Source organism: Pipra filicauda, unplaced genomic scaffold (assembly GCF_003945595.2).
Source record: "Pipra filicauda isolate LSUMZ 115617 unplaced genomic scaffold, ASM394559v2 scaffold60_size3304689_pilon, whole genome shotgun sequence".
NCBI lineage: Eukaryota > Metazoa > Chordata > Aves > Passeriformes > Pipridae > Pipra > Pipra filicauda.
In genome coordinates, this window is record NW_024104765.1 from 1,467,240 (window position 1) to 1,493,330 (window position 26,091).

General features: G+C 43.5%; 1 protein-coding gene across 2 annotated transcripts in view; it reads right to left on the reverse strand.

Moving 5' to 3' along the window:
* Positions 1-785: 785 nt before the first annotated feature.
* Positions 786-26,091, reverse strand: part of BACH2 (BTB domain and CNC homolog 2) — a 188,844-nt gene continuing 163,538 nt past the window's right edge. For both annotated transcript variants that reach the window (XM_027743604.2, XM_027743602.2), the window contains 3 exons: positions 16,783-18,327; positions 7,597-7,803; positions 786-2,968 (listed from right to left, as the gene is read on the reverse strand). In XM_027743604.2, coding sequence (XP_027599405.1) covers positions 2,489-2,968; positions 7,597-7,803; positions 16,783-18,327 — 2,232 coding nt within the window. In that variant the 3' untranslated portion in view covers positions 786-2,488. The remainder of the gene's footprint in view (positions 2,969-7,596; positions 7,804-16,782; positions 18,328-26,091) is intronic.

Here is a 26,091-nt window from a genome sequence, read left to right on the forward strand (position 1 = left end):
TGGTCTCATAGAAACAAAACTTCTCTGCGAAGCACAGAACTGCTTTGCAACGTCAACAAATTCAAAGGAAAATCAAATCCTGCCCCCCCCGCCAAAGAGCTTCTCAGTCAGTTACCTGCAAAAGATGGCTGGGGGGGGGTTCAGGTATTTTTAGATTAAGTTCTTTTAAAAAGAAAAGGACAACTCCTCCCCCTTTTTCAACTGTGTGAACTAGGAGTTTATGGCATTTGTATATTTTTTAACATTTAAAGGTAAGGATTTTGTACAGTAAAGATTAATACTTAAACATAAATATTCTCCTACATTATATACTAGTTTTTCTTTGTACATGCGGGGAAAAAAACTATTTTCAACAAACATGGCACATGCTATACGCATTTCCTCCTCAGTAGCTTGGCTACAATAGTTTGGATGAAGAGGATAAAAGCAAGACTTTGTGGCGAGTGGGTGATGGTCCATGAGCACAGTCTGAAGATGGAAGAAGTGGAGAGAGGGAGCTGATTCCTCCTCCAGGGTTCAAGATGCTGATCTACTGAGTGCCTCAAAAAACCACCAGCGCACACCTCTAGTGTAAACGTTAGCACAGAAGACCACATTATCACTTAGTGCTTCTGAGAAGCTGCTTCCCCACACTTTTTTTTTTAACAGGTGTGAACAGCTGGTCATTTTTTTTTCAGCGAGAACAAACAATATCAGCCAGTAAAGCACATGACAGTTGTCACTGATAAAGCCACGCAACCTGGCACACGTAGGGCAAAGAACCACAAAATAAAAACTCAGTACACTTAGAATAATAATAATAATAATTATTAAAAAAGCATTAGGAGGTTGTTTTTCTGTCTACACTGTACATACAGATGTTATGCTTGGAAAGCTGCTGTCTCAAACAGTCATAACATGAGTCAACATTGCGTAAGATACAAATCCAATACAGTTACAACTAAGCCAATTCACTGAGTAGCCTCTTTTGAGACAGCGCTCTTTTAGCTGCAGTTTGTGCTGAGGGCAATGCTGCAGGACGAGAGGATCCTGAAACACAAGAATTTGATGGGTAAGCAACCAAATCAGGTGTTGGCAAATGTAGGTTTTACTCTTAGAGGATACAGTGCTAGCTGGACTTCTGTAAGGAAACCAAAGTCAACAACTAGGGGTCTGATCCTGCAACTCCGCCTACCTGGGCAGGATCACTGACTTCACCAGACCCATCTCTGCAACTTGGGTCTGGTGGGGAAAACAGGTAATGTCTGAGGACAGCTGAGGTCAGGCTCTGGGGACTAGCCAGAGCAGCAGTTGCTTCCATGAGTAAAGGATGCAGAGTGGGGCTGGAGAAAAAGCCCCCACGTGTATTGATGTGATTTCCGTTCGCTTTACTTCGTGGAACATATGATGAACCGATCCAGTTGTCAAAAACACTTTTCTCTAAAAAGTGAAATATACTTTCCCCTGTAAAACTCCAAAAGCATCATTAACAGCACTTAAACTTGGTTTGTGAAACAGAAAGAAGTCTAAATATAAAAATAATTCAAGCAGATTCTCTTTACAAATTGTATAGTGAATTCAGTATTTGGCAAGACCATTTTTACTACATAATGAGCTCCTGAGTGTTTGTCTATCAGCTAAAAATTTTCTATTTCCTTTAAGCAATAAAGCAAAGAAAACCATATACTCAAGTTATACTGAAGTCATGACTTCATTTATGAAAAGAGGTTTGACCAGAAACTCAGTGCAAGTGGCAAAGTTGACCATTACTGTACAGTATCTGCAAGAAAATAAAATAACTCCACATTGCCCAAGTGGCACAAAATGGCTGTGCCAAAAAAAATTGTCTATAATAATATCTCAAATAAGTTTCCAACATTAAAATTTTATAAATAAGTACAAATTGAATGATATTGCTGAACTGCGAACTGAGAAAAAAATTATCGTGTAACAAGTTACCAAACTAGTTCTAGCATCGAAGACAAAAAGGAATGTTGGAACTTGTTTATACAATAGAAATGAAAGCTTCCAGTTTGTAGGATGAGAAAAATTGAGGCATGCAGGGATTCTTGCATATGGATATATATATTTTATATATATTATATATAATATGTACAGTTTAGCTATAAAACTTTGATGTGTAAAGAAGCTGTCTTCAATGAAAAATTGAACATTCAGAGGAAATTCCTGAGTTAGGGTTTTGTGACATGGGCCACTGAGAAAAAAGCTGCGGTTGGGTCCTCAGAGGTGTTATGTCCATCCCTGTTAAGATTGAAATCAACATACAAAAACAGACAGTGTTGCCACTGCTTCGTTCCCTGCCTGAGCAAGGGATAGCACCATTGTGAAGAGAACTCCTGCTTGTAGAGAGGAGGGAATACTTAAAAACAGTATTGCTGCTAAGACCACTGTAGTGTGCACCAAATACGTTCTTCTAGACAACAAATGAACCCTGCCACTGGCTGACTGAAGAACACCTGACTAGGTGTAATGTTAAGGTTACAAGTCACTAGGTGTAATCTTTCCTAGGTTGTTCATCTGTTGTACATTTATCAGTCATCTCCTGACAGAAGTCTACCGTGACCGTTTGGCTGCTCTGCTCTGGTGGAAGCTCTCTCTCGGGGTAAGTACCTGTGTCGGCTCCATCCAACCCCCCGCCGGCCGAACAATTTTCTGAGATGTTGTTAGGCAGCCAGGGTGCTCCCAGTTGCACTGAGCCTTGCTCCGAGCAGCACTGCATGCTTTCCCCGATGCACTGGGAGGTCACCAGGCTCTGCTCCACACCAGCTGGGGTGGGGCTGATGGTGGTGACTGGCTGTAGATCCATGGGTCTCAGAACGGGGCAGTATCGGTGGAGAGCTTGGATCTGTTCCGGGCTCTGCATGTCTCTACACACTTCTTGGGAAAGACATGAGAAGTTGTCTAACAATTCTCCCATGCTTGCTTTCAGCTGGTTCCTTTCTGAGAGCAGTTTCTCCTTCTCACACACCTGAAAAAGAAAGAAGGCATCTTAGGCTGCGGGCTCACTCTGGGCACATATGCAGCCATAACCAAGAAGAACACCAACATGTTGCAGTTATTTTTGCATGGCTGGAGGAAGAGTCACAGAGACATCAGGTATTTGACCACCATGAGCTCTGTGTGGACTACAGTTTGGGAAACATCTGGAGAAGAACATTTGAGCTGGAAGAGGATAGAATCACAAGTTATTCCTAAGGGGCTGCTAGCTCCCATTATAGACTAAAGCTGCTTGACAGAGGACACAAAAGAACTCCAAATGAAACATTTTGATGGAGAAAAGACATTTCCCATCTAAACAGCAAGAAAACAGGGATTAGTTCCTGAAGTGCGAATATGCCGCAGATGTTCAGTTCACCCTCTAACTGTCAGGTTGGTTCCTCAGGCTGGGTGCACCTGCTTTGGCCCACGTACCAGCTAAACCCCTGTTACCACTGGGAGAGAGATATGTTATTCAGAAGAGAGGATCTAAGTGTGCTCTGTGGCCTGCACCATGGCTCGTTTTCTGATGCCCTGGTGATTAACGGGTTGGGCTTGAGCTCAATATCATTCCTCCTTTGCTCTCCTCAGGCTTTGCCATCTGTGTTCCCAAATGTCCTCCCTTACCTACATCTGGGTTTTCAAGAGTTTCGCTATGTCAGCAGGCTACTCTTGGAGGGGACCATGTGAAAAGCAGGACATTACTGGTGAGGAAGAAGAGGGAAAGAGTATGGTGGGACTGATTTTTTCGTGCAGGATTTAAAAAATGGGAAAAGGAACCCAGATTATTCTGCATCCTACAACGCACTGGCAAGGCCCACAGCCCTAGCTACTGCAGGGTGCTGTGCAATGTGCTGTGGTGGGAGTAATTTCCAGCTTAGACCTCCCACGGCCAGCAAGCCCTCACTGTGGGGTGAGCGCTGCCCTCCCTGTGCTCAGGAGGCAGATTTGGAGGGGTTAGGCACAGAGCCAGACCAGCCTCGGGTTACACCTCTAAAAACTGGTGTTGACTCAGTGCAGACTAACCGAGATGGTCCTGCTGCATCTCCTTCTGTTTCAGGCAGGTGGGCATACAGCTCGAGAGAGTAGATGAGATTTTGTAGAGTACCAGAGCTATTTCCAGAGCTGAGCTGGCCCCAAAAGCAGCGCAGCCACGTATCTCACCTAGTAACACTGCTAAACCCAAGATGTCTTGGCATCTGAGGTGTGAAAACTCCACAACTCAGATAATCCAACTATGGGTGGTTGTTGACAGTGGATAGTATTGTCCTGGGTCCAAAGCCCACACTGGAAGCATACAGCTGTGTGAATGCAAAAGAGAGCAGTGCACAGGAAAAGAACCAACTGCTAAAATATTGATAAATCTATCAAGAAAGTATAAAAATAATAAAAAAATAAACAGATGCTCAAGTACATCTTGAGATAATGAATTATGGAAGAGAATATGCTGTGAGTTTGCAGGGAAAAAAAGGAATATGAGTGGGTAGATGGATGAGTGAAGGAAAGCAGGCAAAAAAAATTACCTATCAAACTCAGAGGATACAACCATTTCACTCACTGTCTGCTGTGAAACCATCTGTGTCAAGAAGATGGGTGATTTACAGGAAGCACAGGGGGAAAAGGCGTCTTTCATAAAAAGGATGCAGCCAAATGAAAAACTCTTAAACCACAATACCATCATGTAGTTTAGGAGACTGGAAATTACTGGTCACAAAGTGGACAAAAGATGACAAAGGAATTTCCAGTAATCATGTGTTGTATGTTCATTCTGCTCCCTGTTCCCATCTTCCAGCTCAGGGGGCTGGGTACCTGGAGAATGACTGGTCTTACTATCAAAGACTGAGGCAAAGAAGGCATTAAGTACCTCATCCTTTTCCTTTGTCACTATGTTTCCCCTGCATCCAATAAAGGATGGAGGTTCTCCTTGGCCTTCCTTTTGTTGATGATGTATTTACAAAAACATTTTTTATTGTCTTTTATAGCAGTAGCTAGATGAAGTTCTAGTTGGCCTTTTACCCTTCTAATTTTCTCCCTGCATAAATTCATGACATCCTTGTAGTCCTCTTGAGTTACTGCCCCTTCTTTCAAAGGGGCATTTTGTACCTCGAGTTCCAGCCAAAGCACTCTCCGTTCAGCCAGGCTGGTCTTCCCCAGTGGCTTGTCTTTTGGCACATGGAGACAGACTGCTCCTGAGCCTGTATGATTTCCTTCTTGAATAATGTCCAGCCTTCCTGGACTTCTTTGCTCTTCAGAATTGCCTCTCAAGGGACTCTCCTAAACAGGCCAAAGTCTGCATTCTGGAAGTCCAAGACGGCAGTTCTGTTGACCCTCCTCCTTACTTCTGCAACAATCAAAAATTCTATCATTTGTGATCACTGTGCCCAAGATGGCCTCCAGCCATCACTTTGCCTACCAGCACTTCACTGTTTGCAAACAGGTCCAGCAGGGTGCCTTCCCTACTTCCTTCACTTACTGCATATTGCTACATACTTAAGTCTATCTTGCTGAATAGAAATTTCAACATTTCTTTTGAAGAATCCTGCACCTCATAGGGTTTTTGATTCCTGAAATTCAGCAGGGATCAGACCCACAAGGTCACTCATATGCCTTTCATTCATTTCCCTAAGATGTGTGTGTGTGCTGGAGAGAGGATTTAAAAAATTTCTTTTGTCTATCCACAGTTGATTATGTCAGACAATAATGGTAACGTCACAGGAATGCATAAGGTCAACAAACCCAAATTAATTTTCAAGTGAAGGCTACAGGTATCAAGCTGCTCTCCCCCCTTGCTGTTAGTCCAGCTCTTAGAGTGCTGCTCCTCGTGCTTGGAGAGCGAGAGAAATGTACTCCTCCTCCCCATCATTGGCTCAGTGTAGAGGGATGGGCATGTGCAGCCAAGACTGGATGTGCTTCTCCTGACAACATGGATGAGCAGCCGCTCTTTCACCCTGAAAAACCTCTGAGTCACCCTGTATACACTGTAGATTATACTCATTTCAGGAAGCAGTTGCTCACTATTTTGTTTATCTTTGATGTTTTGTTTGTTTTGCATCAGTGGAGTACTACTCTCAACAATGTTTTGATTTTTGTTTCTTTTTCTTCCCCCAGGGCTTCAGCAGCACAGCATCTGAAGGCTTTGCAAGCCTTGATGCTTTAAGTCTTCCATCCAGCTTGTGAGGTCAGTGTCACCTCCCTGTTACAGACGGGTGGATTCTCCGTCCCTGGAGGTTTTTAAGATGAGACTGGATGTGGCACTTAGTGCCATGGTCTAGTAACCATGGCAGTAGTGGATCAAGGGTTGGACTTGATGATCTCAGAGGTCTTTTCCAACCTGGGTGATTCTATGATTCTACGGCAGGGGAACAGGAGCAAGTCCCTCAGACCACAGGGGCACTGCCACAAAGGAAGGGAGTTTTTTCACATAAAGTGCCTATAGTTAAGAGGTCTGTACATGACATGGCTTTCTGGGTGATCTTGTTTAGTGATGAAGAGGAACAGGCACTTCTGCACAATAAGTCACCTCCTCTGCTGCAGGAGGAGACAAATAAGACTGGTCAAGTTTCTCTACACTGACTATAATGAAAACCAGGACAACAAGCTCCAGTGCAGGTGTCTATATTGTAAACATCTGTGTTTAGCCACCCAAATCACACTTGAGGTGTCCATACCATGACTGAAAGAGAGAGGAATTTTCTGAGCAGCCACTCAGCCTTGTTCCAGTCACCTCACTCTAATCTTAGATTAAAATGTGGCAGCGCTGTCCACTGACATCTTGGCACACAGGAGACATCCCCTGACATGCTCTGGCCGGTGAGTAGGGCACACTTTGCTCTTCTCTCTGCAGTGGACTACTCCAGATTCCTTGAAAAATGAGGAGTTCACTCCATGGAACACTAGGAGCATTAGAGGAAACAAGACAGCAGGGACAAGGAGGAACATACCCTTGCCAGTTCACTGACCTACACCGAGGGATGCCCACTTGTCTGGATATTCACATTCCTGGCTTTTCACTTCCCTTGCCATTTCTGTCATTTGCTCAGTGAATGAAAGAGCTGAAGAAAAGGCACAGCAAACTGAAATGTCCTGAAAATGTTGACTTGCCTTCTAGCATGCCAAAGAGTAAGAAAATACATAGAGTTGAAGCTGGCCTTGCCACAGCCCTGTTTGGACCAGACAACCTCTGAAGGCCTCTTCATATCTACCTCTTTTGGGCACTCTATGAATCCCTGACCAACAGATTGTTATGGTAGCTAGGCAAGAAAATGGGGCTCAGATGAGGAAATGCCTTTGTAGACGAAACTGTAAGTACTGGGGTTAAGTTAAACTGCTAGAAGGAAGCTGTGATACAGGCTTCCCTCCTCTTCCAACTTGCTCAACAACCTGCTCTTGAGAAAAACAAACACATTTAGGCCTCATTTCACTGGAATTTTGTGCTTTCTGTATATATTACGTATGCACATACCAATATATTTTTGCGTATTAAATTTTCATACTAGTGGTTCTGCTCATGTGTGTACAAACTGACTGAACCCACTAAACTCCAGGCAGGAATTGCTGTTGGTGCCCTGCAAGCTGCTGCGCGAGGGTGAGCAGGGCTGCGGCGAGAGCACGTTAACTCACCAACTTGCGGATTTCACATTCTAGGTTCTGAATACAGTCCAGTTTCCTTTTGCGGCAGCGCTGAGCTGCAATTCGGTTCTTGCTGCGCCGGCGGACATCATGGATGAACTCGAGCTGCTCTGAGGTTAGCTTGTGCATCTTTATCATCATCTGGAAATCATTCCTTGGAAGATCTGTGATTTGATCAACAGGAAAAGGAAGTTTCACCTAAAACAAACAAACACAAGACAAGAACAGAGTCATATTCTGTTTGCTCAGTGCAAGCTGAACAACAGTGAGTGGAAGGATGATTATGCTGCCACTCCCTTCAATAAACAACACACCAAGTTTTACACTGGGCAAGTTTTTAACACTCCCTTGTGGCACAATGTGGAGATCCAGATGGTAAGAATCAGATGATAATTGTACTTAAATCAGCAATATAGATGAATCGCAGATAAAAATTTCATCTTTCTACAAAGCTCTAATAACCGATCTCAATGCATTAAAAGAAGGTTCTGTCCACTAGGAGACATGGCCTTTTGGACAGAGTGAAGTACCTCACTGCAATTAAATTCAAACTAGTTTCAAGGAAGGGGTTATTACCACAGCAGGAAACCTGTCTCTGCACGGCCTGCAGGACTGAAAGTTTGATTAGGTGTGAGGTTAAAAATGCAACTGACACCTCAAGTGGATGAAAAATACTGTATTGCAATTAGGAAAGGTCAACTAATCAGTATTTCAACTGAGCAGTACACTATATAAGAAGAAAGGGTCAAAGGAGTGTAATGAAGCATATCCTGCTAAAATATACACATTTTGAAATAAAACAATATACATTGACACTAATGTTTTTGTAGATTAAAGAGCACTGAACTTGTATTTCTTGAAAAAGTCAGTTTCTGACTTCAGGAGTTCTACCAATTATGCAGTAAAGCACAGCAAAGGCTGCAAAACACAAAGCTCCTAACAGTTTGAAGCAATGAACACACACTGTCTCAAAAGCTGAAGAACGGTCGATGTGCTTAAAACCTTTCTTCCCCAAACTTATTAGCTTGCTAAAATCAAAGTAAGCACCTCTCCTCAAAAATCTTGCTTCACTTGGAGCCCCAGACTGATAACTACCAAAAACCTGATGCTCCTTGGCAGACTGTTGTATTTGTTGGCCAAAATTGACAAAACTGAAGGAGGTGGCAACTGAATAACTCGATTGATCTCCTTTCCTTTTTTGAGTCATACCCACACTGCCCAAAAGATGGCAGTAAATATTTAGATTTCTGTCCCTATTCCGTATTCTGCATGCAGGCCACCAAAGAAGGTAAGTTGCTCCTGCCAAGGATAAGATTCCTTTGATATTTAAACCCACTATTGTCTTCACGCTGTGTACTTTAATTATTTGGAGATACAGAAAGTAACAACAAGGATTAGAAGTAAGTTATCTTCATCAGAGAGCTGGGTTGTTCAAGCAGAACAGTTTGCTGAGGACACACGTACTCCAATACACAGCGGTGGCCTCTGGCACTGACAGTCACAGACCCTCAGCAAGGACCTGGACCTGCTGATAATGAGCTCCTCGCCTTGTTTATGACCATTCTTGGGCATTTTCTTGTACTATTTTATCACTGCTCTGTGCATCTCCAAGCCTGTGGTACGTGAAAGTCAGTGCAAACACCTAGCACATTCTTTCAGATGGTTTCATGCCCTGAACATTCATTCATGTCCCTCTGCTGCATGTGTCCAGGCACTCCTTTGTAACACACTACTTGACAGGACAATTTAAACGAGCAAGAAGCACCAGATATTGCCCTAATCACCCCAGATTCCTGCTTGTACACACAAACGCTGACCTTAGGCACAGTGATGCAGACCACCTTGTTTATAGACTGCTAACTAATGATAAGAAACATGTTTGATTCCCCTCCCAAGCCTCAACATAAACTCAGTGTCACCTGCTCTACTCTTAAGCTTCAACCAGGGTCTGAAAATAAAAACAGCCAGTGCTTTCCTCTGAAAGACACCACAGTTTCACTGCAAAATCAGTCCTTTCATGTTCCCAGTTTTTCCTTATTTTCTTAAGACCAAAGCGGAAAGTGATGTTAACTTTATTTCTTCCTCCCTCTCCCTTCCAAAACATATTTATTTGCAAGGAGGATATGTGCTTGTAGCTGAAATGGAAACGAAAGGGAAAAAACTTAAATCTGTCAGGCAGAAGTTGCTGAAGGGAAATGGGAAAATAAATAGAAACAGATTCATTAAAAAAAAAAAAAGGATTGAAAAGAAAACCATCCACACAGCAGACCAGAGACTGCTATCAGTAATCCCAGCATAATCCCACTCCTGTCATAGGCAGCACTGTGCAGGATTAAAAACGTGAAAGGGAGAGTGGAAGTGAGTCAGACTCATTTCCTTCACCATTCACAGCATTTTTATTGCCTGTCTCCCTCTTCGAGAGAGCTGTCAACTGAAAAAAAACCAAAACCACCAAACCCTTGCCAGAGATGCCAAATAACTGCACCAGGGCATTGCTGCAGCGAGAGGCTACTGGTGTTTTACATCTGCACAGGGTAAGACTGTCAGATGGTATTTATCATAACAGAGTGGTGAGTTATTTTGCAAGAGCCTACGACTGTGCAATGGGTGGGATTCATCTGACCCATGCAGAGCTGCATGAAGTGATGGGTTGGAACTACTTAGTGTCCATGTCTCCGTTGTTGCCATGGAGGCCTTCAGATGGCATTGCATGCTTCTCCCTCCTGGCTGCAGAAGGAGTGGAGATGAGACTCAGGAAAGATTCTGTATCTCACAGTATCTGAGGTAGGTGAGAGAAACTTTACCTGAGGTGTCTGAGAAAGAACAATCTTTTCTAAGATGTGAAAGAAAAACCCAGTGAGTATGTTTTCTCATAAAATTTTCTTTCTAATAACTATGATTTTTATATAGGAAATGAATGTGTACTTTTTGGTTCAGGTTATTTCAAATTAGAAATGTAAGTGGGATCACTGCTCCTTCCAGGAGTTACTCTAGCCAGAGTTAGCCTCTCAGAGCTGTAAAATCTTCCCTATGAACACAATTACTCTTGCCCTGCATTTTTACACCAGCAGCAGCAGTAGTAGCAGCTCATTTTCCACCACACGACAAATAAACTGGCACCTTCTATGACCACTGCAGACTCTATTGCCCCCAGTTCTGGCTGATGCACTCCTGAGAGGACAACCAAGCCACCCTGGTGAAAAAGAAAACCTGTTTATGATTTTGTGGCATTTTCCCCCCTTGTAGTAGCATTAGGGTGCACTGTAAATGTCATTGCTTTGAGTGCCTAAGTGAGAGCAGTGATGTAGACAGACAGGGACAGCCACTGACTCAGCACATGCCAGGCCCATATATAACCAATTAATTCCTTCAAGCTTCACTAGTTAGTGCCAGCTTGGATCATATGCCAGTTACTACTGTGTAGCTCATCTACTGTACTAGTTACTGTTGCTGCTGCTGCTCTCCCCCTCTCTTTTTCTCTGTAATAAAGGAAAGGATCCAGGACTTGTATCCACTCACAATAAAATATTGGGAATTTCTTTATCCCATGCATAAAATTAGCTTTTTCACTCTCTTTAAATTTTGACATCATCTCCCCTGAGCTGTCAAGTGCCAGTAAAGACAACGAACTCCCCAAGTCTGACTTTAACATCATAGTAACTAAAAGGACTTCTATATTAGACATAAGAAAAAGTAACCATTATGTAGGGGGTATGGGAAGGGGGAACTCACAGTACCAGCCTGACCTTTATAAGCAGTTCAAAATCCTTGTCAGTTGCTCCAGAGTTGTAAGAAATAAAACTCTTGCCTCAGTGCCCTTAAATTGAAAGCCAGTTACTGAAATCCTCTGACACTTAAAATTGCCTGGTCCTTGGAAGGCTCTCAGGACCCACTTAAGTAACCTATCACAGGGGGTGAATCCTATCAATGCTTTTTTTGATGCAGAAAGGGGTAATTTACTTCACACAGAAGAGCCCAACAAATCAATGTTGTTCTTCCAAGTATCTTCCTTGGCATGCATGTCTGTCTTCCACAAACACTCAGAAAAGACAGCTTGCAGGACAGGAGCTGAAGTGTGTCCACTTGTGTTAGGGGCTCAACTGCCTACATGCTATATTTCAGATCAGCAGGTCCCACCGCAGATAGCATGTTCTATCTCATGCAAGACAACTGATGGCCCTGTAGTTGCCTGGGGTCAGCTCCAGCCTCACCTCCAGAGGGCCACCAGAGGTGTTCAGGTCACTAAATGCTGCCTGAGAGGGCACTGCTATGCACTCAGTGGAGACAGCCTGGGTAATCTTTTGGTTTGCCACCTGCCTCAGAGAAGCGGGTAACGGGCTAGTCCTGTAGCTGAGGGCTTTAACTCAACAATCAGATGTGCATGGGGTTCTCATCCTTTAGCCCATGACTTGGACTTTTATGCAGATCACACGCTGTTGGTGTTTAAAATGCTGGGCTGATGTCTTCCCATTCACTGCTTGCCGCGTCCCCAAGTTCCAGCCCTTCAAAGGACACAACAGTACAATACTCCTGCCCTTTAACAGGCTTTTCTGAGACTTGGGATAGCACAGAAGCACTGACAGAAACCATAGGTTTAAGAAGGGCAGATCAGGCGGTGAAATGAGGGGGGATAAAGTGCAGTATTTCTCTGAAAGATCTGCTTTTACAAAAGAAATTAAAAAATGAGAGAGTCCTTCAAGAGTCCACACAAGGTCTTCAGATCAGGGCATAACAGAATTGGTTGCGGGTTGTAGGTGCAATGAAATAATGCAGTGTTTAAAAAAGGATCCTACTGAAATTTCAAACTCTCAGTGTTGTTGTAATCCAGTAATTCTCTGATACCAGTATGGATACCATTCCTGCTGAAGAGAGGAAAGAAAACAAAACTGCCATGAAGTTTATTTTACAAGACCGATGTCTGACAAGACCCCATTTAACCAGAAGTTGACCAACACAATGCCCAGTGATACCACTGAGGATCCTGGTCAGGAGAACACCTACCAGAAAAGAATATGCAAAGTAATTTTGTCATTTTCAAATTTGCAAACCTAGTAGAATCAGAAAAGCTGGGGTGACTGATCACCAAATACCATATACCAAAGCAAGTCAACACATGTATTTTTCTTGGTTACTCTTCTTTCTATATAATACCCTTCACTAAGTAGAAATACTAAGCACTGAAGCAGACTTAGCTTAGGTAACTCAGCACAGTTCCAGTAGATTTCTGGTAGAGCAACTTTGGTTTACTCCTCTTTTCTGGGGCTTTGACTTCCAGCACTTTGCTAAGCATCAGCAGAGAAACAGAGAAAGGGTGGCTGCCTGTTGCTTAACATGGAGGGGTTTCAACTCTCACTGAAGGTTATTTACCTACAATATTCTCAATGGTCTAATTTCATTAGCTTTGTGTTTATGAAAATGTTCTTTGAAAAGTGAGCCACTAACCCAGGCGGGAAATTCTTTTGAAATACAAATGAAAGAAGCATTGAATGCAATTCTCTAGATAGTAACAGTTCTTGGAAAACTCCACCTCTTACCTCCTCCTGCTCTTGTTTATTCTTTTCCTAAGAAAACTCACTCATCAAATTAGACTGAGCTGAGACTTCTTTTTAACTGGTTTAGTAGTACAATATTTTTTGCAAATTTTCTAGCAGAAAAAAACATAGATACTTGTTGAAGAAATGGAATATCAAGAAAAGTAGGTAGTGCTGAAGTTTCTGTTCCTAAGTAGGTTAACAGATTGACAGACTACTTCCTTCTCAACAATTCATTATTTCAGGGCTTATTGTTTTGTTGTTGCTATTTTAAGCAGGATTGTCAGAACCCACATGCAAAGCACTGAGCTTTAAATCATCTCTCTAGTATTATATGCCAATACCTGATTTTTAACAACCTGTGGAGGCCTGAGAGAGCTGAGTGAAAAGAGAAACACAAACTATAAAATATTTCTGTAAAGTCCCAATAGCTCAAGTAACAGCCCTGTTCCTGCAACTCTGTAACATGGGGACACCCTACATTGCACTTGCTGCTTCTATCACAAAGCCTTAACAAAGGGAGATCACAGAGGAGTCTCGGAGGCTCCAGGAAGGGAAATAATGGGCAAAGACATCTTGAAGAAGATTTACCAGTGGTGTTATGAGGACTACCACCTCCTCTGACACTTGTGACTGCCATCTGCACCCCCGATAAGACAGGGAGGCTGGTGACATAGTGGGGTCACTCTCACCCAAAATGGCACTCATGCTGAGCACTTTTGACAGCAAGCAACTTTGATCATGTGCTCCTGAATGGTATCTGTCTCTGTGTGAAAGCAGAATGCCCAAAAAAAGCAGAGAGAAGAAACCTTTCACCTACTTCTCATACAATCAATACATCAACAAATGACGTTTTGTGACATTAATTCTGGCATTGATGGCACTCTGGGACCCAAATTAAGACCAACAAGGTCCAAATTCCAGGGAAACTGAGCAGCCCTGAGATAACTGAGGGTCAGAGTCCACTAGGCTTATTCCTATCAGGCCGTCCCACCCAAATGAAAGCCCACTCTCAGCAGAAGAGCTTGCATGGCCACCCTCCAAAAGGGCAAGCACCTCTGTGTCACGTGCTTTCTGAACAGAAGCCCAGTAACACTATGTGTTCTGATATGGCAGGGGGAAAGGGACCTGTCTGTGAAGTCATCAGGACAGCAAGGGCAAACCCACAATTTCGGGAAAGAGAAAGATTCCCATGCAGCTTGCAGGGAGATGAAGGACAGAAAGCTGTCCATTGCAGATGGTTGTGAGTCTCTCCTGCTGTTTTAATTGCAGCCAAACTGCTAAAAGTAGGTAGAGCAACTTATACAAGAACTTTCTGCTGCTATTAGATATTTTCTACTGCCTTGTTTAAGATATCCTTCACCGAGGTTCCCACAGCAGCAGATCCTGCAGGATACACACCTGAAGTCACTGTATAAATACAGTATTGTTCAGTGAGGCTGCAATGCCCTTTCTTGCATTGGTAATGACCTTTAAAAAATCACTTTTCAGACAAAATCTGTACCAAAGCACTGGTGTGATCTGCTTACCCTTGGCTTGTTCGGGATAGTGCAGTGCAACCTCACAGAACATTAATTTTCTCACCACATTTTTAATGCCCAGCAGTCCTAATCAAAATGCTCTGGGAAATAATAATAAAAAAAGCTATATCAGCAGTCCCAGGGAGAAAACTTGCTCAGCACAGTGCAGAAAGTCTTCCCAGGAGGAAACCAGCTGCAAAACCAGGAGTGGAACAAACCTTTCCTAGCAGTGCCCCAGAACCAGGTATGTCTGCCTGCCAGTGGCACACCAGGATGGCCTCCTATTTTCTCCTCTCATGAATATTGCTCTTCTCATCCATGGTCTCCTGAATATATTGGCATACTTTTTTTTTTTGGAAACCACCACCAGTCCCCTATAACCTTCTCATTTCACTCTTCCAGGTTCACTTCTGCTGCAGCATATCTCCACAGAATTACCTAATTATGACAGCTAATTAATCATCAATACCAAAAAGGGTAAACTCCCGCCCTCTGCGCTGCCTCATGCTGAGCATTACCCTCTGCTGAGCAATCACCACACATGGGTGGAGACCTGATGCTCCCCTCAGTCTCAGTCCCACTCCCTGCTACTTTCTGCTCCTTGTAAAGGCAGGACTTCACTGAGTAATCCTGGTATGGCCAGGCAGAGCTGCCGTAAGGCTTCCTGAATGAGGTTCTACTCACAATATCTCAGGCGGCCTCCAAAGGAGACTTCTTTCTCTTCCGCATTGTCCCGAGCTGAGGACATGGGGACAAAGAACTGTCCTCTCAGAATCATTGGTACAGTGTGACCAGGGATTAGGACACCAGAGGCTCACCAGGCTCTTCAACCCTTTCTTAGAACTAAGCAGCCAACTAAAGGGACCACCCACATCTGTCTGAAAGATATCTTCCAGAGCCTGGGATGTAGTGGAATAAGGACTGAGGGATAGAATAAAGTTCACTCTTCATTCCTACTCCATAACTAAGCCCACCTGGTTCTGAACTGGGTGCTGTCAGCATATGAACCCCCCAAACTTGCACTTGCTGTAGCACAAGCTATAATGTTTCAGCATTACTAGAGGAATTTGATATGTGATTTCACCCACCTGCACTCTAGGTCATGCAGTTTCCTAATGAAGCTCTGTGAAAACATCCAATTTTTTTCAGTTTCTGGGGTCTGCAACACATCTCCATGATTTAAGCCTGCTCTCAAACTAGTGACTTCACAAAGACAGCTTATTCCATCACGCTTAGTCAGTTATTGCTGCAACATCTCCAGCTGGCCCATCTCTAGTTTTAGAGTGGCCCCTCTTTTCTCTCTCATGGGAGAACTACATGGGAGTTGACACTCTTCAAACCCCAAATCATTCCCCTGTCATTTCCTTAACAGTCCTGGAAATTAAAGAATAACTTCTCTTTGAAACCATTTATGCAAAGGCTGCCAGAACTCACCGCCAAACAAAATGTCACAGGCAGGGAACATGATCTAAGTTGTCACATAATGGAGGCAAAAACACGCTACCTGTGTGTGTGACACACGCGCGCACACACACACGCACAGAGGGAAGATGATTTGAATACCATTTCCACAGCCCAGGGTGGCCAGCTATGCAACTGTTTCAGTAATTTCACACCTCTTTCTCCTCCCACTCTATCTCCCTCCTCTACTCCGGCTGTTAGCAATATGCAGCACTGGCTCTTCAAGCGGGCTGCTCAACTCTCAGTGTCAGCGAAGGCACAACCTGAGGTTGCTCAGACACCAGCAGCAATAACAGGTGGAGCTGGAACCACATCAGCAAATTAAGGATAAAGAACAATGCTTTGTGTCACACAAGTGGGCAAGGGAGGGAGGAAGACAGGACACTGCCAGCAGACTCCTAAGCACATCAGTGCACATCATTCGGCAGTTTACTATTGTCCCATACCCAAATTTTCAGAAGAGCCAACCACCACAGAGGTCAAGCAGACCTATTTATGTGAAGTCAATCACGTGCACTCAGCTGATGAGGGAATAACCAGAAATTACTCTTTGCTGCTATAAACAAAGTAAGTGCTGGGGAAATGCAAAGTCATTTGAGAGAATCAAGGAGCGATTAATTGTGTCACAACAACTGTGGTAATATGTACTTATCTTAAATCCCTACCTCATGCCCTCTGTCTTGCACAGGACATGATTCACTGTCTGCTTCTGAGAATGACCCAGACTCATCGCTGGAGTTTGTTCCATAGGATGGCTCACATTTAATCTGGGCTCGGACCGGGTTGTACAATCCATCCCCCACCACTCCTGGCTCCTGGTGCTCGGGTGCCAGGAATCGGGGGCCTTGGGAGCAAGGGGAAGAGGAGAGCTCGCAAAGACGCAGACTGCAGGGAGAGCCACCACTGCCGTCCTCTGCATACGAGTAGGAAGAGCATGAACTGGAGGTCCTGGTTCTGGTTTCCAAAGGAGGAGAGCGAGGGCAAACTTTAATTGGCACTGGACAGCTGGTGTTCGGCCGCATCCTTCCTGGCAAGTGATCAGCTGTCAGTCCGCTGTGCGAATAGGTCTGAGAGCTGGGGAGAGACTGGCTACTGCCAGCCCACAGACCCTTTGGCACAGTCTCAGTGAGGTCTTTGTCCAAGCTGCTCACACCAGAATATGAATGCACTGAAGTGTTTACTTGGTCACAAGCGTTTGAAGAGAATATAACACTCCTCCTGTCCAATTCCCCTTCTTGCTTACAGAGAGTTTCAAAGCCGGGCCCCCTGAGCGGCGATCCCACTGTGAAGTTGGAAGCATCCTTCTGCATGGCATGGGACTGTCCATAGTTCCCTGTGAAAGGGACGTAATCAGTTTTGTGGTCACCCTGAGTTGTCCCTTTTTCAAAAGGGCATGCTGGACTCCTGCCAAAGTGCTGTTGGGAAGTGCTGGGGAAGCCAACCAAATCCATGCTTTTTGTTCTGTTGAAGAAAGATCGCAAGCAAGAAGGAGAAGACCCACTTTTTGGCCTGTCGACACAAGTGGGGCTTGGCTGTTTCCTGTCCATTTCAACATCCCCTTCTTTATCCCTGATGTCAGGTTCATCTCCAGACAGGCAAAGTGTGATGCTTTCTTCATCGTTCTCTTCATTCTGAGGCTCACTTTTTATCTGGCCCATAGCAAGTCCTGATTTGAGGCCATTTCCAGAGCTCTCTTCGCTGAATGTGCTTGCAAAACCTGAGGTACTGATGTGTGATGTGTTGTAGACATTCTTGGTACAAGCAAGCTGGTATTTCTTGTATCTGGGGTACCGTGTTACTGCATCTTTATCTAAATTGTCCTTGCTATCTCTCAGCATGTCGGAGTCAGGCAGCATCCCTTCCCCTTTGTCTGCTCCAGCGACAGTGGTTTCAAAATTGAAGGGCTCTTGGTGCATCCTCTCTCTTGGGCAAGATATTTTTGATGTCTCCGATTCCATCGTCTCCTCCTCATCTCCATCCGAGTTCTCCTCATCGTGCATGCGCTGACAGGTGGTATCTTTTTTGCACAGGAACAGGCCATCTTCATTGTTCAGCAGCTGTGTCTGAAGGAAGCTGAAGCAGGAATCCTCCAGGTTGTGCATGCGCAGGAATTCCGCGCAGTGGATGACCTCCTGGATGTTTTCTCTGCTGAGTAACAGCTTAGCAGTATAGGCAAACTGTAACAATGGACCAAATCCCCTGACAGTGACCTGCAAAAAAAGAGAGGGAAATTGCCAGCGTTACCATCAGCTCTTGTTATCATCCCAACTCATTCATCGTGTAGTTAAGATAACCTAACAGATCTGGCATTCAGAAATAAATACAGCTCAGCACCAGTTATTCTTCTATCACACCAGCAGTGATGCTACATTCAGTAACTAGCACTGCTCCCTTTATGTTGTACATCATTATACAGCACCTAGAAAGTTGATGCAGTCCCTTTCCCATTGCACCAACCACCTGCTACATGACCCTGGCAAGTCACTTCAGTCTCAATTCACCAAGACAACGTCTTGTCTAGCTTGCAAGTAGATTTCACAAATCAGCACTATTTTTCCCAAATATCTTGAAGACCTATGAACTAAGCCTCTGCCCTGAAAAAGACTGCAAAAACTAGTCTGGTGTGGACACTGCTAATTCTTGGATGGATCTTAACTGTGCTACAGTGCACTACCATGAAAGCCCAATGAAATTTTGATTCTTCTGCCCTGATGGAAGGTCCAGTGAACAGTGGTTTCAAGCTTAAGATATCACTTAAATCCAGAAAGTGTTTTGTGAAGGAAACATTTAATATTACAGCAAAATCCAACAGAAATCATCTTTCTGCCTCTTTCAAGGGTAAACTGGTTTCTTTTTTCTTCTCAAATTTTTGCAAGCCATTGCTGAATACATAATAGGTAAGTATTGACTGCACAGCTCTTTCCTCCACTCAATGGAGATTATTCTCCTCATACTGTTCCTGATTTTAGTGAGTCTGAGGTACAGCTAACAGGAAAGAAATTCCTATTTATAGTTCAAATGATGTAAATTACCCCGAGTCCCACCTCATTACTTAATTTTCCGCCATTTTCTTTGTAGAAAGAGTAAAAACTGTTTGCAGGGGAGTGATCTCCACCAACTGTTCCAGGTCTGAGTTATGCATCATTATTCATGTTTTTTTCTCATCATACTATCTATATTTTACATTAATATACCATATATTAAAAACCACACACTTTCTGCCACCTCCTCTCATTTTTTACAGAGGTATATATATAGCAATCAAATAACTTGCTAAGCCACATGGTAAACTACAGATATTGTCTATTTTTGACCAAAAATGCACTGGTGCTAACTTCTGTTAAATTTTTTCTGTCAATGGGCATGAAACAAATACTGGAAAAACTCTAGTCTTCATAAAGCAGCAAGAGGCTGCTTCAAAAATGGGGCTCGCCAACAAGGATAAAAGCTTCTCCACAAATCGATTCAGTGGTTTGGCCACAAAGTTGAGATTTGGAAGACCACAACTCAATTTCCCATTGCACCAACCACCTGCTACATGACCCTGGCAAGTCACTTCAGTCTCAATTCACCAAGACAACTTCTTGTCTAGCTTGCAAGTAGATTTCACAAATCAGAGTTCCCTGTGCTTTGCATACCAAGGAAAGGCATCTAGATGGGATGCAGTGTAGCCAGCACCTGCATGTCTATGTGAGGTTGGGATGCATGGCCTGCAACCTCTTTTTGGATATAGATGTCACTGGTACGTGTTCCCAGATCAGTTTCCTCTTTTCAAACAAACAAGAAGAGGAAGCACTGATGTTCCCTTTTGCAAAATGGCCTAAAGATCAGAAGAGGGACCTAGAAAGTAGATGCAGTCCCTTTCCCAGGCTGTGGGGATTTAAACTCACATTTCCCAGCTGCTCAGAAGGATATACTCAGGATGGTATGGAATATGGTATGGGATATAGGATACTCTGAAGGTGAGTTGCTTTTCCCTGTTCTTCCAATTGAATTAACGCCACCAATCAAGAAGGTGCTCAAGAGGTTGGCGAGCCATCAGGCCATGAATTTGAGATAGTCTGATTCGTGACTAGCATGTATCTGAGTGAATAATTTCGTTCATCTCAACAAAAAGCCTATAAATTCCCTACACTGCCTCAGGAACAGTGGTAGAGTTCACAGATCTTTACAGAAAATCTTCACTTCCAGAAACAAGCCTTTGTTACTCATAGACCTGTACTTGTGATGCTGGATTATGAAGATACCACAAGTGGTGCAGACTTTGATGGAGACAAAAATATTTTAAAACACCTCTAAAATTGCTCCCAATAGCTTTTCCATACATAATATTACTGCTGTATCTGCTATTTTAAGAAGCAGTGCATTTTCATGCATGTACTTACACACTTGCACATTCCTGTTTTACAATACGCCTCTGGTACAGAATTACCAAGATTTACAGCTGGCTATTAAACTGATCTCTGCTTTATCAGTGTTACACTTTCTGCCTATTTGTTAGATTATCAGCTCACTAAAAGCCTATCTGCATTTTATCTATGCGGCATGATTAACAAAATTGCTCGGGAACTTAATGAGCTACTTGCAGGCTGATGTTTGGTAAGATCTTCAGTGTGGGGGCTTACATTCCTGCATATCTTGTAAGCTCCACAGCGGCAGCGTAGGTCCGGAGGGACTCTGAAACACAAATCCAGCTCTCCTGGCAGTGGTGTCATTTGGCCACTAGGTGGAATGGCTGGAAAGCAAATTAAAATTATTTTCTGTGCTGGGCCAGCGTTTCACCTGCCTGCCTGCCTGCCGCCCCAGCGCAGGCACTCTGCAGGGCTCCGGGCTGACTCATACAACTCCACAGCAAGGCTGTCTCCCACGCTGACTCAGGTTTTTGCACCAAGTAAATCACCATGATAACAAACAGCAGCAACACAGCTGGTATAGCTGCTCTGTGCTGGATGCATCAGGAGCAGAGCCTGAGACTGTGCTGTGGGCTCCCCATGATGCCCAGTAGATACGTCAGGTGAAGGATTATGAAAACCCCATGAAAATCTGTGCCTTTACTTCCTTAGGAGACATTAGCCAGTGACACAACTTTCACTCTCGCAATCTTCAGATCCAAAGGGGGGAAGTTTCAAACACCTGGCGCTTGTCATTGCCCTCAGGGAGAAATCTCTCTAGTGCCAATGCTTGAAACTGCACAAACAATAACTTTGGAAACAAATGGGTGCAAAGCTTGCTGCCAAGTGTGAAAGCCAGCGCAAACTCTGCTGCCTGAAGCTGTCTAAATATTGATTTGGATCCTGTGTCAGGTCCCCTGCCTCAGCCCCACCAGTTTTGGGACTGCTTGCATCTGATGCATTCTGGCAGAAAGGCTGGAATTGAGACACTGGAGTGGAAAAGAAAAGGCTTTGAAGCTGCGTGTACTACTATGACACACACATTTCTCTAGGAAGAGATAAGGACAGTCTTTTAAAATGATGTGATCTGACTGATGCATCCCAGTGAAAAAAGCTAGTGAAAACAATTTGATCTGCATTTGCAGAAGGAAATGGATAATTTCTCTGATGTAACAGTCTCCATTTACATGTGAGAGAGACCTTTGCTGGATGGGTAAAACCCCAGCAACAATCCCAGCTTATTTGTTTTCCCTACTGTAAATAAGATGCCATATGCCAAAGAGCTGTTTGCTTTTAAACCCTATTTTCCATATAAATTAATGTTTAAGCAGGCAGGTCAATTTACAGAAACCTCCACTCAGCACCTTGTCCAAGCTCATACACAAGTCACTGCTTCCTTGCCATTCAATCCCTTTGGCTTATTCCTATTTCTACCCATTTCTATTTTTTAAATGGAATTGACTGGCTTCTAGAAAACCAAACAGAGAAAAGGGAAAACACACATAATAAAACAACAATGCCCACACAGAGAGAAAAGGAAAGCAAAGATACCAGCTTCTCAGAGGCTTGATTTCTTTCCATTATCTCTCAAGGTAGGGCAGTAGAGGACTTCTGCGTACCTGGAACATGCCAAACAGCCCACCAAGACTGAGGACAAATCACTTTACTTGTCTTGCTTCTGTGCCCAGCTGGTCTCGTATGCATTTAAACCCTTCTGTACACCTGGTGCACAGAGGACACGGATACCGTAGCCCTACCTAAGCCATGTGGCACATCTTCTTGCTCTACAGCAATCCAAGAAACCAAGTCCATGTGCAGCTCCTGCCCCTGACATCCTGCCAAAGGGACACCTTGTTCAGTGTGCAGTACGGTGGTCAATGTCCATTCAGCATTCTGGAGATAACAAACCTGACAAATGCTAAGGTGAAAGAAAAGAACTTCTCCAGTCCTTTATCTGCCTTGTGTCTTTCAGACTGAGTTAGCTGAGCTGGGGGATGTTTTTAGTATGCCCATACCCTCACGAGTTTATGATATTGAGGAGAGGGCTGGAAATAATGCAATGATATAATCACCATCATAAATAAATAAATAATGGCCAGTCTTCGCGAGCGAAGATTTGGGAAAGGTCATTAACCCTTCCAGCCTGTGCAGTGGATTTTTAGGTGAGACACAGCGTGCGCTGAACTGAGCCCACCCTTTAGTCCTGAGGTTCATCTGCCGGGGCCGAGCAAAGCTTGGACAGTGGCAGTGAGGTCCCCAGGATGTAGGTTTGTTTAGAGTGACCTTCTCTTAGGTGGATTGCCTTCCACGGCTGACGAACTCCACCTGCCCAGGGGGCCGGGAATCGAACCGGGGTCGCAGTGGTGAGAGTCAGACACTCTAACCACTAGACCACCAGAGGCCCCGTGGTCACCATCAAGAGACTTGTTAATCAGCATTAGCCATATTGAATTTACCAGCAAAATACTTACAGCAGCTCTGCAGAAAATAAGCACGCAAAATCTATTTTATTTCAGTTTGACACTGCTTTTCTCCTTACAGAGTCCTGTGGAGTGCAATGCTCTGGTTAGTCCTAATTGATTTAAGTGACCAGACTTCCACTACTTCCTTTGGGAGATCATTGCCAGACTCTACTTAAAACCTTCTTGTGAGGAAATATTTCCCTTATTTTCCTCCATCATCTCTCATTATATTATTTCCTTGATGCATTCTGGGTAATGCTTCTTCCTTTTGGAGAAATAGTTGTATTATTGTTATACTCTCTGCCCTTAGTATTGTGTCATTAATGAAAAACTGGCTAATTCAAGGAAAACAGTATTGATCACTGTCAGATGGGAGAATAAGAAGCTGAGAAGAGAGTGAGCAATGTGAAATGCTAGTAAAGAAGGCAGCGTTACAGATGCAAATACAGCATTTTTAGCAAAGCATTTTTCTAGTTCTGAGCACGTACTTTTCTAAAATTAGGAGGAGGGTTAGCTCACTTCCACATTGGGAACATTGTATTTTCATAAGGGACTTCTAGGGTAGAAATTCTATTTTAAATGTAGTTGTACACACAAACTTACAGCCACTGCGGGAGACGCAGCACTGTGGGTGAACTCTCTCTGGCTCCCTGTTGTATCCATGTCCTCCATGAGGCTGACCAAGCATGCCATGGAGGCCTCCGTGTTGTTCTGAACAGACGGGACATGGCCTCGGAGCACACACAGAGGTCTGTGGACCCATTTCTATGGACGGGCTGGACTCACTGTGCGCTGCAGAGTTCATCAGTGCATGCTCATTAGCTAACTGCCCAGACTTCCAGATGTCTCAAAATCCCACATAAATAGACGAAATCCTCCAATTCTGCACAGACAGTATTTGTTTGGGGGGGTGGGGGAAGGTTATTTCCAAGGGAAACATGGATGTCTGGTAACCCTGCTCCGAATGGCATCTGTATGAAAAGCTGCATCTGGAGTGGGGAAGGTCAACCCCTGCAAAATGCCAGTGAAGTCTGACTTCAATTTAAAGAGGGGAAAAGTGGTTAAGGGCAAGGAAAGATCACTGTAAACATGTAGGAATGTAAAACTTGGCAAGGCAATATCTAAAATGGAGCAAAAGAATGTTTACAGTAATCTGGTGCATACTAACATCAAGAACAGAGAATTGTCTGGTTTACTGTTGGATGCTATCTCTGATTGCAACAAGAAGAAAGGCTTTTCCAAGCCTAATTTCCGCATTAATGAGGGCACAGTGCCCTCATGATCTGCTGGGAAACAGCATCAAGGTTCAACAGCAAGTGTACATGCAGTTGTTCCTTTCCAAAGAAAGTATACCTGGGGCATATGCAAAGAACAAGCTCGGTGGTGGTGGCGCGAGAAGGCAAAGCCCTTTCCTAACCTCCAGGGACACAATGAAATCTGCAGAACATTAGTTGCTAAATCCTACTGAATTGGGGGTAATTTAGGTGGTGAGACCTTTAGATACACTGAGAACGTACAAGTCCTGACAGCAGTGTAGGTGCGTGTTATTATCTTTATGCATTTGAGTATCTCGTTGAAATCAACAGGAGTTGATTTCAATAGGTTTGTTGCAAAGCATGCAAGCTGCTTATAGGTTTATGGTTTATATTTGTAGTATTTTGATTTTCAGGTTGAATTCATCATCAGGCACCTAAAAACAGTTAGAAACTCTTCATCTCTGATTTCCAAACATCGATTCAATTACTAAGCCATTTTGTGGGGAAGGAAGAAAGGAAAATCGAATCAAACCTCACATGCTGAATATCAAATCTCAAACTGAATATTAATTTAAAACAATTGGGTAGAAACATAGAAAAAAAGGGACTATTTCTTGCAGAAGCCAAAATCAATCCATTATTCACATACTGTTTTGTAGTAGGTCTACTGTGGTACCCACTTTGCTGATCTTTCAATGTTGTTACTGTAGTCTAAAGGTACGTGTAGACCTCTTAAATCCGTCTCAGCGTCGAAGTTTGTCTAACACACCCAAGCATGTAGCCAACAAACTACTAACTTCACACTCCACCAGTGCGTTCCTAGCACTACAATTTATATAACCAAACATATGCTAGAAAAATAGGAGATAAGATTAGTGACAGTTAACTGCTGCTATTTTTTTTCCACAGCCTGAAGAAGGTCTCTGAGATTAAATATTAACTCTAATCTTATTTGCTAAAATTAGTACACAGTGTATTCTTTTTCTTCCACAGCCAATTGCAAGTATAGCACAGAAGTTATTTTCAGAGTGTAATCTGATAACCAAAATCAGTCACCAAAGCTGTTAGTCCATTAAGAATAAAGAGACTTCCTGGTTATTTACTTGGTTATTTTTACTTGGGATGGGGAAGCCTGTTTTTTTTCCTAGCCTGGGCTTATTTGGTTTTGGAAAACTCTCTGAGAGTTTATTACTAGGCTCAAACAGGATAGTCATGCGCAAAATCAACAGTGTCAGACGACATGGTTTGTCCCTATATCTGCACACAGGCAGGAGTTGTTTTGAAACTGTGATCCTTTTACATAAAGCAGGAACATGCAGGAGGCAGGAAAAAGTCAGAAGAAGAGATGATAAACAGCAGAGGACTTCTGTAAGCCAATGCCACACCAGTATTTTACTGCATTTCCCTCTCTTTAATTTAACAGTATTTAAATATTCTCCCACCAGCAGTTTATAGATATATTTCTCTTATCTTCTCATAAAGCTCTACCCAAGCTGAAACCAGGACAAGCTCCTAAAACTAGTAATCTCTCTATAAAAGCCCACTTGAGTGAGAAGCATCAGATGCAGGTATTTGTATTATCTGAGCTTGTAAACAAGGGAGAAATGTACAAGTCAGTGATGGAGAAGACTGACAGAGAGAGGCCATTGTTTTAATTCTAAAACCCCTTTTTAAATGAAGCAGATACCCTGCTGGCCCCAGTTCAACATTCTGCCACCTAAGGTAGCGCATACAAATTTGGGCAGAAGAGTCACCCGAAGTTCAAGTAACAGTCTGGCATCTCCCACATTGCATCGCATCACAGGAGTAGGAGGCCACTACACCACCACCATGCGTTCCCTGGACACGAACACAGACCAGAGGAA